General features: G+C 42.7%; 1 protein-coding gene across 3 annotated transcripts in view; it reads right to left on the minus strand.

Annotated features, from left to right (window-relative positions):
* FBXW11 (F-box and WD repeat domain containing 11) overlaps nt 1-11,597 on the minus strand; it is a 785,504-nt gene extending 773,907 nt beyond the window's left edge. Inside the window, exon 1 of one of the 3 annotated variants that reach the window (XM_040404956.1) lies at nt 11,459-11,597. In XM_040404956.1, the coding sequence (XP_040260890.1) occupies nt 11,459-11,503 (45 nt within the window). In that variant the 5' untranslated portion in view covers nt 11,504-11,597. The remainder of the gene's footprint in view (nt 1-11,458) is intronic. The other 2 variants (XM_040404965.1, XM_040404947.1) reach the window with 2 other exon arrangements.
* Nucleotides 11,598-18,326: the final 6,729 nt, after the last annotated feature.

Genomic DNA, 18,326 nt, shown 5'->3' on the forward strand with positions numbered 1-18,326 from the left:
TTTGGACTGTGTTCCTCTGAGCGGTTAGGTCATGTGTTATTTTTATAGAGTAGATTCTTACAGACGCGGCAAACCTAATATGTCTACTTTTTGAAATTTATTTAGGTTTTACACTATAATATCCTATAAACATTTTAGTATCTCCATAGTCTGAGAGTCAGATTTTTTTTTATTTTTAGCCAATTGTCTTAGGTAGGGGCGCATTTTTTGCGGGATGCGAGGACAGTTTTATTGGCACTATTTTGGGGTGCATATGACTTTTTGATCACTTGCTATTACACTTTTTGTGATGTAAGGGGACAAAAAAAAAAATATGGTATTGCCGCGTCTGTACGAATCTGCTCTATAAAAATAACATGACCTAACCCCTCAAATGAACACAGTCAAAAAAATAAAAATAAAAAAACTGTGCCAAATTTTCTATTTTTATCAATTTTTTCCCCATTAACAAAGCAAGGGTTAACAGTCAAACAAAACTCTATATTTATTGCCCTGATTCTGTAGTTTTGAGAAACACCCCATATGTGGTCGTAAAATGCTGTATGGCCAAACGGCAGGGCGCAGAAGGAAAGGAGCGCCATATGGTTTTTGGAACCCAGATTTTGCTGGACTGTTTTTTTTTTACACCATGTCCCATTTGAAGTCCCCCGATCCACCCCTATAGTAGAAACTCCATAAAAGTGACCCCATCTAAGAAATTACACCCCTCAAGGTATTCAAAACTGATTTTACAAACTTTTCTAACCCTTTAGGTGTTCCACAAGAGTTATTGGCAAATGGAGATGAAATTTCAGAATTTCAATTTTTTGTAACCTTGCCTCACAAAAATGTAATATAGAGCAACAAAAAAAATCATATGTACCCTAAAAATAGTCCCAACTAAACTGCCAACTTATCCCATAGTTTCCAAAAGGGGGTCACTTTTGTGGAGTTTGTACTCTAGGGGTGCATCAGGGCGGCTTCAAATGGGACATGGTGTAAATAAACCAGTTCAGCAAAATCTGCCTTCCAGAAACCATATGGTGTTCCTTTCCTTCTGTGCCCTGCCGTGTGCCCGTACAGCAGTTTATGACCACATATAGGGTGATTCTATAAACTACAGAATCAGGGCAATAAATATTGGAGTTTTGTTTGGCAGTTAACCCTTGCTTTGTTACTGGGGGGAAAAAAAACATTTGTCAAAATTCTGAAATTTCATCTCAGTCGCCTCCACACCGGCACTGATGGGAGATTTACAGAGAAGAGATATTTTAACGAAGGACCACGGCTGAAAGGACTTTTCGTCCAAACGCCAGATCCTGGTTAGCCATAACATCAAGTTTATAATGCCTGAAAAATGTCATGGGTTTAGACCATGTGGCAGCCCTACATATCTAATTCAAAGACGCAGTCCCCCTTTCAGCCCACTAGGTGGACAGAGCCCTTGTAGAATGGACCTTCAACCCTAAAGGAGGAGAAACCTTCTTTTCTTTATAACAGAGGATGATGGTAAGCTTTATCCACCTGGCTATAGAAGCTCAACCTGCGGCCCACCAGCTGTCACAAAACCACAACTCCCATCATTTCCAGACAGCCTACAGCAGGGCATGGTGGGATTTGTAGTTTTACAACAGCTGGAGGGCCGCAGGTTGAGCATCCCTGCCTTAGAGGCTCCAAGACCCCTATTTTTCCCTTGAAACTGGACAAGAAGATGATCAGACTTTCTAAAGGAATTTGTAGCCCTAAGGTAATCTAGAAGACAACGCCCGACATCACAGATGGTGAAACATTTTCCTGATGTGAGGCTGGAGAGAGTCTAAGAATCACCCTATCATCCAAAACCATGAGGTAAGGTTGTTTACAGGAAAAGGCCTGGATCTCCCCCACCCTCCTGGCCGTTGTTATAGCGATAAGAAAGGTGTTTTTTAGCGTCAACAACCTTAGGGATATTTCTGAAATAGGCTCAAAGGGTATGGACATTAGAGCTGAGAGAACCAAGTTTAGATCCCAAGGGGGAACTTTTTTTTTTTTTGTAAAAGGACGTAACCTGCTTGTACCTTTAAGGAACCTACCAACCAGGGGAATTTCTGCCACTTTGATATCCAGAAAGGCACTAAGGGCTGAAACTTGAACTTTTATAAAGGTACTGGTTCTAAGCTAATCCTGCTTGCATGAACTCTAAAATCAGGTCTATATCCAAACTATTCTGAGGATCCCAACGGCCACCCGCGAATAACAAAAAAGCATTCCAAGTACGCAGATACATTTTTGAAGTGATCTGCTTTCTACTATGCAGAAGCGTAGATATGACAGCCTCAGAAAACCACTTCTTTTAGCAAGTTATTAACAAAAAATCTGTATCCTCAGCGGAATATAACGGATGACCGGAGAAGTCAAAGGAAACTGAGTTCCTAGAGAAAAGTTCTCCTTCATCAAACTGAAATACCTCTGAGGAAGGATCCACGGATTTTGAGGTAGATGGATGGGGAGAGGATGGAGCCATACATTGGTTTACTGCCGAATTGACCTCGTCTCTAATAAGGGTTCTAAAGTTTTCCACAAATGATGGACTCTTCCGCTGCCACTTTTTCTGTGCAGCGTGGACATAGCGGCTTTTTATTAGTAGGGGGGAGAATCTTTCTGCACATCACACATTTCTTTTTTGTAGATTCACCACCCGTGGACTTTGCAGGGCCAGCCTCTTTTACCTAAGAGTATATACATTAGGTTAGCACTAGACCCAAAGGAAGATCCAAAACCAGCACCCGGGCGGTGATGTTACGATATGCAAAATACCATCCATCAGCCCCCACTGCTCCCCTGTTGCAAAACGGAGGAGGTCTCTTACAGGGCTGAGGACCTTGCAGGGATCAGCAGATCTACGTGAGGCGTCAGCATCAGCTGAGGACATTCTGGATACCTTGCAGCCAAAACCGCCCCTTTATGGGATAGCAGAGCCATTTTTAAACTCTGCACTCCGCTCTTATTGTCTCCCCACGCCGACTCCAAGCACGCCGCTTCCTCCTGGCCACGCCCCCTATGGCCTGCACGATGACATCATCCACCACCGGAGGCGCGAACACGGACGAGGAAGGGCACTGCCGTGTCTCAGGAATCCTCCTGCCCACAGAGGATTCCTTCTGCAAGACGCGCGAGACGTCGATCCCCTCTACTCGGCGGTAGGTACAGCCCGGGATGCGCAGCGCAGGACTTACACCTAGGCACAGAGAAGGAGAGCCCACGCTCCACCCGGAGCCTCAGCACTCCCAAGAAGGGGAATGATCCTAGGCTGAGCGTACCAGATCTTCAGCCAGCGCACTGGCAAGGCTTCCACCCATCCTGAGGGACAGGAAACAACAACTGGAGTAGGTGTCTTTTTATGTGGCTTCCGCTGTTGTTTCCTGTCCAGTGCTGGTGTGGAGGAGTTAGGGAAAAACAGATGCAAAATGGTTATTAAAAACTTGGCCAGAAAATGGATGCATAAATAGTAGAAATATGGCCATGAAAAATTGACAGCATGTCATGTGAATGTACCCTAAAGAACCCTTTACACAGGCCAACTTTGCAGGCGATTGTCAGGAACACTTGTATTAGGTAATCGGTGGCACTTTCACACTGCTAGATAATCATTAATAAGAATTCCTATGAACACTTATTCATCTGCCCAAGAATTGGCCCATGTAAAGGGCCCTTTAGGCTGCTTTCACGTGTCAGTGTATGACCACATTTCCTGGACTAATTGCAGATGATGTGGGACAAACTTAAAGCATTATATATCATTATGATGCTGAGTTCAGCTCAAGAGATATACCAGTCATAAAGACCACACACAGTCGTGTGAAAGCAGCCTTAGGGTATACCCACATGACCGTGGTGCAGCCGTGCCCATGTTGCAGATCGCAAACTGTTGACTTCAATAGGTCCACGATAGAGCGAAAGATAGGCCATCTCCAACCTTTGTGGTGCAGAGGGGCGGACCAGGGTTGCCAACCATCCAGAAATTTCTGGACAGTCCGAAAAAATAGGTCACCTTTTTTCTGTGTGCGGGGAAAAAAAAGAAAATATATAGACTTGTCCTTGATTTTTTTTTTGCTGGTGGTACTTGACTAGATTATTTAGGCAGTAATTATCATTTTCAGCTCACAGTAAATGCTGGTAATGAGTTCTTATCCGTATACGGAGCTATAGACATGGATTACTTATAATCTTTATAATTCATTATGGTTTTCCAATTTGTCCATAAAAAAATGTTGGCTGTCCGTGATTTTGGTATAAGTTTTCCAGGGAAAAAAAAAAATAAATTCTGGTTGGCAACCTTGGCGCGGACCCAGAAACCCACTGAGGGGCTTCCGTGTATTTCCCTGGCCTATCTTTTGCTATGTCTTGTAAATCGCTCACCCATTGAAATCATTGAGTCCGCACCACCATGCAAAGTTCACACAGCCGCTGCCCGTGTTTGCGTTCTGCAACACGGACCAGTGGTTTGCGTTCCGCAACACTGACACAGCAGCACCACAGTCGCATGAATAGAGCCTTAGCCCAAGTTCAGCTATCATTGGCAACATATTCTTTATAGTAACATAACAGAACAATACTTAAAAACAGATTAAAATGGAAGGCCTGACAGACTTTAATGGGTAAACCCATTCACAAAAGATGAGCAGAAACAATACAACTCCTTTAAAGAGGTTTTTCCACGTTTTTAATACTGATGACCTATCCTCAGTATCAGATCAGTGTGCCTTTTCACAACTTTTCCTAGGCCAGTGACGACATGTTCAATGGTCACATGGCCTTGGAGCAGCTTAGCCCCATTCAAGTGAATGTGGCTGAGCGCAATACCATGCACAGCCGCTATACAATGTACGTTACTGTGCTTGGTGAGCAGGGAGAAGGCAGCGCCATTCACAGAAGAGCTAGTGCCTTCTCAAATAGCTGATTAGCAGGGGTCCCGGTTGTCAGACCTCCACTGATCAGATACTGATGACCTATCCTGAGGATAGGTCATCAGTAGGGACCTACTAAAAGGAATGACAGAATGGAATGCCCATAGACTTTAACAGGAAAGTGGAATGCCCATAGAGAATAATGGACCAGAGTGGAATGCCCATAGATAATAATGGAAATTTAATATTTGAATTAGAAACAAATCCATTTGACATATCTAATAATTATTTAGCAGGCTTACTCTCCAAGTTCAGTGGGATTATTTAATGTTCAGAATAAAGGGAGTCTGTCATCAAAGTTTCACCATTTTAACCCTTCCCATAGCTTTCTAGCAGCCTTACAGTTAATAAAAACGTTACCTTTATGAGCAATCCTGGACTTATAAAACCGGCAAAAAACAACTTAGTAGCATATGCAAATGAGGGCTCGCATGTGCCCAGGGGCGGCGTTACCCTCGTAGGTGCCCAGCTAGCTCAGCCTTATTGTCGCTTCCCCCCACCCATTCTTTCCCTCTGCCCGCCCATCCTTTCCCTCTGACCGCCCATCTACTTACTTCTTGTTTCGCCGAGATCCCGCGCCTGCGCACTCAGTCCGCCGGCCGGCGCATGCGCACTGCGATGCCCATTCCTTGTACGGCATCACAGTAATTAGCAGTTAGCAGGCGCATGCGCATTAATTACTGTGATGCCGTACAAGGAATGGGCATCGCAGTGCGCATGCGCCGGCCGACGGACAGTGCGCGGGATCTCGGCGAAACAAGAAGTAAGTAGATGGGTGGTCAGAGGGAAAGGATGGGCGGGGGGAAGCGACAATAAGGCTGAGCTAGCTGGGCACCAACGAGGGTAACGCCGCCCCAGGGCACTTGCGAGCCCTCATTTGCATATGCTACTAAGTTGTTTTTTGCCGGTTTTATAAGTCCAGGATTGCTCATAAAAGGTAACGTTTTTATTAACTGTAAGGCTGCTAGAAAGCTATGGGAAGGGTTAAAAAGGTGAAACTTTGATGACAGACTCCCTTTAAGTGGAATTATCACTGTTTTCTGCAGAATGACACAAAGTAATGCCCATAGACTAAAATGGAAAGTAAACTATGAGCTCAGTTGCAGGTAAATCTGTGTTATGGAGGACATTAACCTTTACCGCAATTGTTCCCTGAGTAGAGTAGCATATGGTAAAATGAAAATTACCTTGGATTATAACCGTTTTCTATAGAATGCAAAGGTGATGGAATGCCTATAGACTATAATGGGAAGTAAAACGTGACTTGGTGCCTGAACCATTCAACATATCAAATAAATCTGTAGCAGGCTTACTCTTCAAGTTCAGTGGGATTATTTATAATTGAGATTAAGTGGGATTATCATTGGTTTCTATGAAATGCCAAGGGGAATGACACAAAGGAATGTACATAGACTATAATGGGAAGTAAACTATGAGCTCATTTGCAGGTAAATCTGTGTTATGTAGGAAATAAACCTTTACCGCAAGTGTTCCCTGGATAGATTAGCATATTGTAAAATGAAAATTACCTTGGATTATAACCGTTTTCTATAGAATGCAAAGGTGAATGACATAATGGAATGCCCATAGACTATAATGGGAGGCAAAATTTGATTTGGAGTCTGAACCATTTAACATATCAAAGTAAATCTTTAACAGGCTTACTCTTCAAGTTCAGTGGGATTATTTAAAATTATTTAAAATTGAGATTAAGTGGGATTATCATTGGTTTCTATGAAAAGGGGAATCACACAATGGAATGCTCATAGACTATAATGGGATATAAACTATGAGCTCATTTGCAGGTAAATCTGTGTTATGTAGGAAATTTAAGATTACACTTACCGGTAATCACTTTTCCATAAGCCCATGACACCACCCTTGAGAGACCGCCTCCATCCAGGACAGGAAACAGGAACTTTCGTGGAGAGCTCATAAGGAGGAGCATGGCCCCAAGACCACCAGTTAATCGCAAGAACTTGTCCTAGACCACACTCTTACACACTTTTTTTTTTTTTTTTTTTGTATATATGATTTTTTTTTAATTTATAATATATATATATATATATATATATATATATATATATATTTATATATATTTTTTTTAATTAGTATTAATTCTATATAGGGTGGGAATAAACCCGGGTGCTGTCATGGGCTTATGGAAAAGTGATTACCGGTAAGTGTAATCTTAAATTTCCCTTACGCCCTGACAGCACCCTTGAGAGACGAATAGAATAGAAACCCCCTTTATTTTTTAGGGTGGGACTACTGCCTGGAGGACTTTCCTACCGAAGGCTAGTTGTTCTCTAGTGCCTAGGTCTAATCTGTAGTGACGAAAGAAGGTGCCGGGCGACTGCCATGTGGCTGCTCTACAAATCTGTTCTAAGGTAGCGTCGGCCCTTTCTGCCCAAGTGGTGGAAACTGATCTTGTGGAATGAGCACCAAAACCCCCCGGGGGAGCCTTTCCAGTTGAAGAATAGGCCAAATTAATGGCTCTCACGATCCATCTGGAAAGGGTTTTATTTAGTAGAGGCTGGGAGACCCTTATTTTTCCCACTAAATTGAATGAAAAGTTTTGAGGTTTTCCTCCACTGGCTAGTAACCTCCAGATAATGGGATAGACATCTTTTTACATCTAAACAAAGGAGTTTTGCCTCTTTTTCATTTCTTGGATTTTGACACAGGGAAGGAAGGATAATGTCCTGTGTTCTGTGAAACATAGAAACCACTTACGGTAAGAAGGAAGGGTCTGGTTTAATGAGTACCCTATCATCTAGGATGTTAGTGTAAGGCCTTGTGTGTGCAGTAAGGCTCGGAGGCGGGCCGAGTGCACCAACGTAACTGACGCGCGGGGCCACTCCAAACCTCACTGCAGACACAGTGGAGAGAATTCCTGTGTGTCTGCTCCTAGCGCATACACAGCGTATTTTCGGCTGCCCTGCACATTTCTCGCAGCATCAAATATGCTGGGTATGCGCTCAGTGTGACCCTACCCTTAATTTGTAAAAAAAAAAAAAAGCCTCTGAAAAATTAAGAAGCAATCCGTTTGGTTGCTATGGGCAACTGTCAGCTGTTCCTCTGTACAGAATTTCCGAACTGAATTTCTCCGCTTGGAAATTCCGTAGTGTGCATGGACCGTAGTTGCCCCCATGTATCCTCCACCCAAAAATCGGAGAAAATTCCTAGTCCTGGGCCTATAGTTGTGAGGACTGGGGAAAACTGTTGAGTCTTTAGTTCAAAAATTTAATTTCCATTATTCTCTAGGGTTATTCCACTTCCCATTATACCCTTAGAATCCCCTTTCATCTCCACTTTATTATTTCCACTGAACTTGGAGATTACGGGCCAGATTTATCATTAGCTCAAGTCAGAATAATGGAGTGAAAAAGTCGCAAATTTTTGCGCAATCGCTAAAAATTTGCGACTTTTTCTGCTCTGCACTATGCTCACCAGTTTTCTGAAAGTGGGCGTGTTTTCTTATGTAAATGAATCTCTAGACAGATTTACTATTGCGACTATTTAAAAAGTCGCAAAAAAAATGCGCAATTTCACTCCAGTGAGGACCATGCTTATCTTATGAGACTTTTTAATAGAACATGCGACTTTTGTAAAGCTGCTTACTGACGGATAAACTGCTACCGTCAAACCACATTTATCACAGTCTTAAAGGGCCAATCATAAATCTGACTTGGCTAAAACTGACTTTAGCCATATGTGAAAGTGGAGTGAGCTGTCAGAGTAATGATAAATCTGGCCCTGCTAAAGATTTATTTGATATGTTGAATGGTTCACACTCCAAATCACATTTTACTTCCCATTATACTGTATTGGCATTCCATTCTGTCATTCACATGTTATTCCATAGAAAACAGCTTTAATCCCAGATAATCCTATCAGACGCACCTAGGTTTTTGAGGAGGAAAATAAGAAAAAAAAAAAATTTTGAACCAAAAAGGTGTGTTTTTGGTGGGCTTTGAACTAATGGTAGCCTGTGGCTGGCACTGTTACGGGGGCATCTCTGGATGGCACTGTTACGGGGACATCTCTGGATGGCACTGTTACGGGGGCATCTCTGGATGGCACTGTTACGGGGGCATCTCTGGATGGCATGACACTGCTATGGGGGGGGATCTGTGGATGACAGATAAATAGCATCTTATGCTATCTGACATCCACAGATCCCCCCCGAAACAGTGTCAGACACTGTGAATGACCCCCAAAACAGGGGGTGGGGGCTGGCATCTACACTAGTTTTTAAATGGCAGTGGGGGCCCAATGCAGTCATTGTATTCCATCGCACCGGGCCCTGCTCACTGTACTAATGGTATCTACTGTAACTGCAGGCATGCAATGGTTAACTATAGATATGTTCGATCCAGCGCTGAGCAGCCTGTACTTACGATCATAGGCTGGAGGCAGGTCGGGCGGGCACTGGCAGCGCAACTTCCTACGTCACGTTCCCGCGCCGCCTGCTTCATTCATAAAGTGGGCGGAGCAGGCACGTGACGTAGAAAGTTACGCTGCCAGTGCCCGCCCGCCCAGCCTCCTGCCTGCTATGATCGTAAGTACAGGCTGCTCAGCGCTGGATCGAACATATCTATAGTTAACCATTGCATGCCTGCAGTTACAGTAGATACCATTAGTACAGTGAATGGGGCCTGGTGCAATAGAATACAGTGACTGCATCGGGCCCCACTGCCATTACAAAACTAAAGGCCGGCCCCCAGCCCCTCCTTCCTCCTCGCTGATAGACACGCCGGCCGCTCTGTGCAGCTTGCGGTCGGCGGTGTATCAGTGTAAAAATGGCAGCCTTCGCCCCATAAGACGCACTGCCATTTTCCTCCCACTTTTGGAGGGAAAAAGTGCGTCTTATAGGGCGAAAAACACGGTACTTGATATGTTAAATGGTTCAAACACCAAGTCACGTTTTACTACCCATTATAGTCTATGGGCATTCCATTATGTCACTCACATTCTCATATCAAAGAAACCAATGATAATCCCACTTAAACTCAATTTTAAATAACCCCACTGAACTTGAAGAGTAAGCCTGTTACAGATTTATTTGATATGTTGAATGGTTCAGGCACCAAGTCACGTTTTACTTCCCATTATAGTCTATAGGCATTCCATCACCTTTGCATTCTATAGAAAACTGTTATAATCCAAGGTAATTTTCATTTTACAATATGCTACTCTACCCAGGGAACACTTGCGGTAAAGGTTAATGTCCTACATAACACAGATTTACCTGCAAATGAGTTCATAGTTTACTTTCCATTATAGTCTATGGGCATTCCTTTGTGTCATTCACCCTCGTCATTCTGCAGAAAACCGTGATAATTCCACTTAATCTGAACATTAAATAATCCCACTGAACTTGGAGAGTAAGCCTGGTAAATAACTATTAGATATGTCAAATGGTTTTGTCTCTAATTCAAATATTACATTTCCATTATTCTCTATGGGCATTCCATTCTGGCATTCCTTTTAGTAGGTCCCCATCAGTATTAAAATCCTAGAAAACCTTTTTAAACCTCATGCACTCAACCATATTCCACAAATCATGGATCCGTTCCACAAATCATGGATCAGCAAAACATGGATACCAACCGTGTGCATCCTGCATGTGCCCTTTCCACCCTATGTTAAAAATGCCTACTATTATCCTCAAAACATACAATAGGACGTGCTCTATCTTTTTTGTGGGAATGGACATACAGATGAGGACAGCAAACGGTCTGTTGTCCGCATGTTTTTTGCAGGCCCCATCTAAATGAATGGGTCCGCATTGAATCCTCAAAAAATGCTCATCAGCTGCAGACCAAGAATACGGTTGTATGAACGGTGCCTTAGATATTACCGCTAAGCTCATTCTTGTGCCCACCCTCATCCAGCATATCTGGATTACTGCTGCTGTTAAAGGGGTGGAATCCAATAATACTATTGTTTTCATAAACTTACCTAATCTCCAATGTAAAAGTACCAACAGTGTGGAAAGATAATAGAACCACCTATACACCACTCTTAGGTGTTCCCATGTCAATCAGCATCAGAGTTTGGCATTCTTTATGGTAAAACGCCTTTTACATTACTCATATAGCCTAGCAAGCAAAGGAATCAGGATCAACAGTGCCCACTATGGCGGGACCTGTATACAGAACACACAAAATCAAGAGCAAAGAAATCGCCTAAAGTGTCGTCACTAGACGCCATCCATTGTGGATGCTATGCGGCAGACAAGGCAGGGGAAATTGGCCCCTCCTCTCAGAGAATGGCTACTCAACCCCCGGGCCTAGAGGATGGAAGCCCAGTGTAAAGCAAGCCCACTGGCCACTCCAGTCTGCATACCTCGGAGACATGGAAGGCTGAAACTACCTGCTTCCCTGGAAATGAGCTCTGAACACAAGGGGAATCTCTGTCGATAACGTCACTTACACTACACGGCAGCACATAACGACAAGGAACATAAAGCATCCCCGGTACTATGCCTACACCAGATCAGAAACAGTAACGCGCCCTTTACTTACCATAAGCTCAATTGTTTTATCCTCTATGACAGAGTCTGGCTCCATGATCTCAAACACCGAAGTAATAGTCTCCCCTTCCCCCCACCCGGAGAAACGCAGCAAAGCTGGCGGAAGCTCGACGAAATGACGTACGCATCACGTGACCGTAAATTGCAAGATGGACGGTGTGGGTTGCGTCTAGATTGGAGTTGTTCATGGCAGGTCCTCCCTTCACTAGTGAGTTGACTAGAATGGAGTTGCTGGAGGTAGAAACTGACAGGAGCAACCAACTCCAATCTGGAGGGATCACTGCTGACATGACTAGAATGGAGTTGCAGGGAGGATCTGCTCATAGAAACTCCATTCTAGTCGTTTCTCTACAGAACAGACTAAATTGGAGTTCCTGTATGGAGGATCCTGGTGAAATGAGACATTTATCAAAATTGCTGCAGAGCAGTTTATTAATAGGTATAAATTATACATCTATATATGTTTCTTTATATATAATCTGAATTTTATCTTTTTCATCCTTTATTTTTATTCTGGTTAACATGAATTTTATGTAAAGTAAATTTTTTGTTTTTGCATTTTCGTTTTTCCCTTCCTGCCTGATTATATAGTTTTTCACATTTTTTTTATTTGCTTTATTATGATATGATAAGGGGTGCACATACATAATACAGACAATTGCACTAATCATAAACAAGACAAGTTACAGACTGGTACAGAAGGAGAGAGGGCCCTGCCCATGAGGGCTTACAATCTACATGATCCAAGATCCATACCTGTTTACTTTTCTTTTCACGCAGCCTTAGAGCTTATGCACACAAACGGATTTATTTTTTTGTTTCCTTTTCGTTTTTTTACAAGTCCGTATGCGGAACCATTCACTTCAATGGGTTCGCAAAAAACGGAAATAACTCAGTGTGCATTTCGTTTCTATATGTCCGCATGTTCATTCCACAAAAAAATAGAACATGTCCTATTCTTGTCCATTTTGCGGACAAGGACAGGTATTGTTACAATTAGAGATGAGCGAACTTCTGTTTTAAGTTCGGCGTCTAAAGTTCGGCTTCCGGTTAGCGGAGGATCCCGATATGGATTCCGAATTCCGTTGTGGTCCGTGGTAGCGGAATCAATAATAGCCATTATTGATTCCGCTACCACGGACCACAACGGAATTCGGAATCCATATCGGGATCCTCCGGAAGCCGAACCTTAGACGCCGAACTTAAAACAGAAGTTCGCTCATCTCTAGTTACAATGCATCTGCAAAAAAAAAGTAAGCAATACGGATACCACACGAATATCATCAGGTATTTTTGCAGGCCGCAAAATACATACAGTCGTGTGCATAAGCCCTTATTATGTCTTATTCTTGATCAACAAGTACTTTTTTTTAGCACATTGTAAATTTTTTATTTTTCATTTTGACAGTTCGGAGATTTCTGGACTTGAAAATACTCATTGGGCCAGATTTATCATTAGCTCAGGTCACAATAATGGAGTGAAAAAGTCCCAAACGCTAAAACTGCGCACAAATTTGCGACTTTTTTCTGCTCTGCACTATGCTCGCCAGTTTTCTGAAAGTGGGCGTGTTTTCTTATGTAAATGAATCTCTAGACAGATTTACTATTGGGACTATTTAAAAAGTCGCAAAAAAGTCGCAATTTCACTCCAGTGAGGACCATGCTTATCTTCTGAGACTTTTTAATAGAACATGCGACTTTTTCATAAAAACGTGCGACTTTTTCGTAAAGAGGTGCGACTTTTGTAAAGCTGCTTACTGACGGATAAACTGCTACCATCAAACCACATTTATTACAATCTTAAAGGGCCGATCATAAATCTGACTTGGCTAAAACTGACTTTAGCCATATGTGAAAGTGGAGTGAGCTGTCAGAGCAATGATAAATCTGGCCCCATATGTTTCATTTTTTATTGTTTCTTATATGTAAAATTAGGAAAGGGGGTGTCTTAATTTTTTTAGGTGACCTGTACTGCGATTTTCTGATCTCTGGTACTAGGACTGTGACAGGCTGCCGATGAAGCTTTGTCTCAGGTTAAGGCCATATTCACAGAAATGTGTGCCGGCCGTTTCCGTGCTGTAGACCGCAATTTGCGGTCCACAATGGACAGGCACCATCAGTGTACCCATCGTCTGCAGATGCGGACCCATTCACTTGAATGTAGTCTGCCATCCACATCTAGATTCTGCAACGCAAAAAATTAGCGCATACACTACTTATTTGCGTTGTGGAAGCACGGACAGATATCCCACAGAAACACTCCGTAGGCTTCTGTGGGCTTTCAATCTGTGCCTCCGTTCCGCACTGCACTGGACCCATTGAAGTGGCACAGCCATTGCCGTTTTCGTGGTTCGCAAATTGCGGATACCAGCTGTGTGCATTCTGCAATTTGTAGAAGTGTCCTATCTTTATCCGTAATGCGGACAAGAATAGGACATGTTCTATTTTGGCGAGGCCCGTGGAACAGACCTATGGATGCAGTACACGGCTGTACTGTCCACATCTTTTGCGGCCCAGCTGAAGTGAGTGGGTCCGCATCGGCCCACAAAAATTGCGGTTGCAATGTCGACCAAAAATACGTTCATGTGCATGAGCCCTACACCTAGGAGTTCCTCCATATACCAACTCCATTCTAACGGAGTTGCTGAAGGGAAGTTCCTCAATTCTGTGCAGGAGGTAGTTGCTACAGGGAGGTCCTCCATACAGCAACTCCAATCTAGCTGGTTCACTACTGAAATGACTAGAACAGAGTCGCTGAAGGGAAGTTCATCATTTCTGGGTAGGCGGTAGTTGCTACAGGGAGCTCCTCCATACAGCAATTCCATTCTAGCTGGTGCCTACAGAAATCACTGGAACAGAGTTGCTACAGGGAGGTCCATCATTTCTGGGCAGATGATAGTTACTATAGGGAGGTCCTCCTTACAGTAACTCAATTCTAGCTGGCTCACTCCTAAAATGACTAGAATGGAGTTGCTGCAGGGAGGTCCATCATTTCTGGGCAGATGGTAGTTGTTATAGGGAGGTCTCCCTTACAGCACCTCCATTCTAGCTGGTGACTACTAAACTGACTAGAATGGAGTTGCTGCAGGGAGGGTCTATATGCCGATGCTACAACATGTCCCTTCCATTTGTCTACTTTGTTAACCATCCATTGAGCATTTGGGCCACAATTTAAAGAGAACCTGTCACCAGGATTTTGTGCATAGAGCTGGGGACATGGGCTGCTAGATGGCCGCTAGCACATCTGCAATACCCAGTCCCCACAGCTCTCTGTTTTTTAACACAATAAAAGCACAGAGAGCTGTGGGGACTGGGTATTGCAGATGTGCTAGCGGCCATCTAGCAGCCCATGTCCCCAGCTCTATGCACTAAATCCAGGTGACAGGTTCCCTTTAAGGGCAGCTATAATGCGCTACTTCATCTTATTCTGTGGAAGAGAAGTTTTGGGGTCTGTTGTTCGTTTTGCTCGCCAGCCAGATACTTGCAGTGTAATGCTTTTCAACTTCTGTGAATGGCATCTTCGCTCCTGCAGTCTGGTAGGAGTTATACTTCAATCACATAGGCCATCTGGTAGAAGTTAGACTCTGATCACATAGGCAGTCTGGTAGGAGTTAGACTCCGTTCACATAACAGATATCAGAGGGTAACGACCCAGTTCTCATGTGCTACCAACAGAAATCTATAGTAAATATTATTGGCTCCCCATTCATTAACCCCTTCAGGACCCTGCCATTTTCACCTTAAGGACAGATCATTTTTTGCAAATCTGACATGTGTCACTTTATGTGGTGATAACTTTAAAATGCTTTTACTTATCCAAACCATTCTGAGATTGTTTTCTAGTCACATATTGTACTTCATGACAGTGGTAAATTTGAGTCAAAATATTTCATTTTTATTTATACATTTCCAAATTTCAATTTCTCTACTTTTAAAATACAGGGTGGGCCATTTATATGGATACACCTTAATAAAATGGGAATGGTTGGTGATATTAACTTCCTGTTTGTGGCACATTAGTATATTTGAGGGGGGAAACTTTTCAAGATGGGTGGTGACCATGGCGGCCATTTTGAAGTCAGCCATTTTGAATCCAACTTTTGTTTTTTCAATAGGAAGAGGGTCATTTGACACATCAAACTTATTGGGAATTTCACACGAAAAACAATGGTGTGCTTGGTTTTAACGTAACTTTATTCTTTCATGAGTTATTTTCAAGTTTCTCTTTGTTTACAGCCATTGACATGTTGCCGAGGTTAACACGTGAGGAGCGGATAGAAATTGTGTTGATGTCTGGTGAACGCAGTAACCGGGTCATTGCAGCACCCATCTCCCATGCTACAGTTAACAAACTGCTTGCTAAGTTTCGTGAAACTCGTTCAGTGTTGGATTTGCCAAAATGTGGACGCATGCAGTCTGTCTCTAATGAAGAAACATCAGTGGCTGTCCTAGCTTCATTCAGCAAGAGCCCACAGCGTAGCACTCGCCGCATGTCACTGGAGAGTGGCATTAGTCGAACATCCCTTCGGCGGATATTAGCTACTCACAAATGGCACCCTTACAAACTCCAGCTACTGCAGCATCTCAACGAGGATGACCCAGATCGGCGCACTGAATTTGCAGAATGGGCAAAACAAAAATTGGAACAGGACCCTCAGTTTACGCAGAAGATTTTGTTGAGTGATGAGGCAAACTTTTATGTGAATGGTGGTTAACAAACAAAACCACCGCTATTGGTCTGACACTAACCCACATTGGATAGATCCCTCCAAGACTGTTGGAACAAAAAAATTGATGGTATGGTGTGGTATATGGGGTACAAAGATAGTGAGGCCATTCTTCATCAATGGAAACCTCAAGGCCACTGGATATGCGAAATTGCTACATGATGATGTGTTTCCCTCTTTATGCACTGAAGCTGGCACGTTCCCTGAGTTTTTCCAGCAAGATGGTGCACCACCACATTATGGGTGTCAGGTCCGAGCATTCCTAGATTAACAGTTTCCTGGAAAGTGGATTGGTCGTCGTGGGCCAGTTGAATGGCCCCCAAGGTCTCCAGATCTGACCCCCTTAGACTTTTATCTTTGGGGTCATCTGAAGGCAATTGTCTATGCTGTGAAGATACGAGATGTGCAGCACCTTAAACTACGGATACTGGAAGCCTGTGCTAGCATTTCTCCTGCGGTGTTGCTATCAGTGTGTGAAGAGTGGGAGAAGAGGGTTGCATTGACAATCCAACACAATGGGCAGCACATTGAATACATTTTATAAGTGGTCAGAAACTTGTAAATAACTCATGAAAGAATAAAGTTACGTTAAAACCAAGCACACCATTGTTTTTCTTGTGAAATTCCCAATAAGTTTGATGTGTCACATGACCTTCTTCCTCTTGAAAAAACAAAAGTTGGATTCAAAATGGCCGACTTCAAAATGGCCGCCATGGTCACCACCCATCTTGAAAAGTTTCCCCCTCACATATACTAATGTGCCACAAACAGGAAGTTAATATCACCTACCATTCCCATTTTATTAAGGTGTATCCATATAAATGGCCCACCCTGTAGATAGTAATACCTCCAAAATTAGTTATTACTTTACATTCACCATATGTCTACTTCATGTTTGGATCATTTTATTTTTTTGGGACGTTAGAAGTTTAGAAGCAAATCTTAAAATTTTTAAGAAAATTTCCAAAACCCAATTTTTTAAGGACCAGTTCAGTTATGAAGTCACTTTGTGGGGCTTACATATTAGAAACCACCCATAAATCACCCATTTTAGAAACTACACACCTCAAGCTATTAAAAACTGATTTTACTATCTTTGTTACACTTTAGGTGTCCCACTAGAATTAAATGGAAATTAAATTTCAAAACACATCAAGAGTTAACAGCCAAACAAAACTCTAAATCTATTACCCTGATTCTGGAGTTAACATAAACACCCCATATGTGTCAAGGCGTGTAGTGAGCACTTTGACCTCAAAAGTGTTTCCTAGAATTAAAAAACATTTGGCAGTGAAAATGAAAATTAGCATTTTTTTCTAGAAAAAGTTGCTTTACACCCACATTTTTTCATCGCAAAAAACTGACCCCATTCCAGAAACTGACATTTCCCCCCGAATACAGCAACACCCCATATGTGCTCAAAAAATGATGTATAGGCACATAGCAGGGCTCTAGATTCAAACAGCAAAATATGGATTTTGCTGACCTGAATTGGCAGACATTGATTTTAGGTGCCATGTCGCATTTAAAAAATTCCTGATGTCCCCAGAAATTAAAAACTCCAAGAAGTCACCCTCGTACGAACATTTTTAGTAGTGGAAAGGGTACTTTTCAGCAAACAGGTGTCTCACAGAAGGCAGAAACACTTGTTAAAGGATTTCAAAGCACAGATTTGTGAAAATGAAAAATTACTAGCAGACCCCAATTTTTCACTTTCACAAGGGGTTAAAGGAGAAAATCCAACCCAGTATGTGTTCCCCATTTTCTCCCCATTTAGGAAACACCCCATATGTGCTTGTAGCTTGCTGTATAGGCGCACAGTAGGCAAACAGCAATATATGGATTATGCTGGCAGTCCTGAATTGGCAGACCTGGATTTTAGGTGCCATGTTGCATTAAAGAAATTCCTGAGGTCCAGGAATTAAAAACCCAAAGAAGTGACCCCATTTTGGAAAGTACATTTTTGACCTAACAGGTGTTTCACACAAATTAGTATTTAGCCGTTGGTGTGTTAAAGATGTGTGAATTTTATTCTATATTTTGTATATCTAGGACTGTAATGAGTTAAACTTTTTCTTCTCCAAGTGCCTCCCACCCCTCTCTTTGTTTCAAGACTGTAGAAGAGAGGGGGGG

The sequence above is a fragment of the Bufo bufo genome, chromosome 1 (assembly GCF_905171765.1).
Source record: "Bufo bufo chromosome 1, aBufBuf1.1, whole genome shotgun sequence".
NCBI lineage: Eukaryota > Metazoa > Chordata > Amphibia > Anura > Bufonidae > Bufo > Bufo bufo.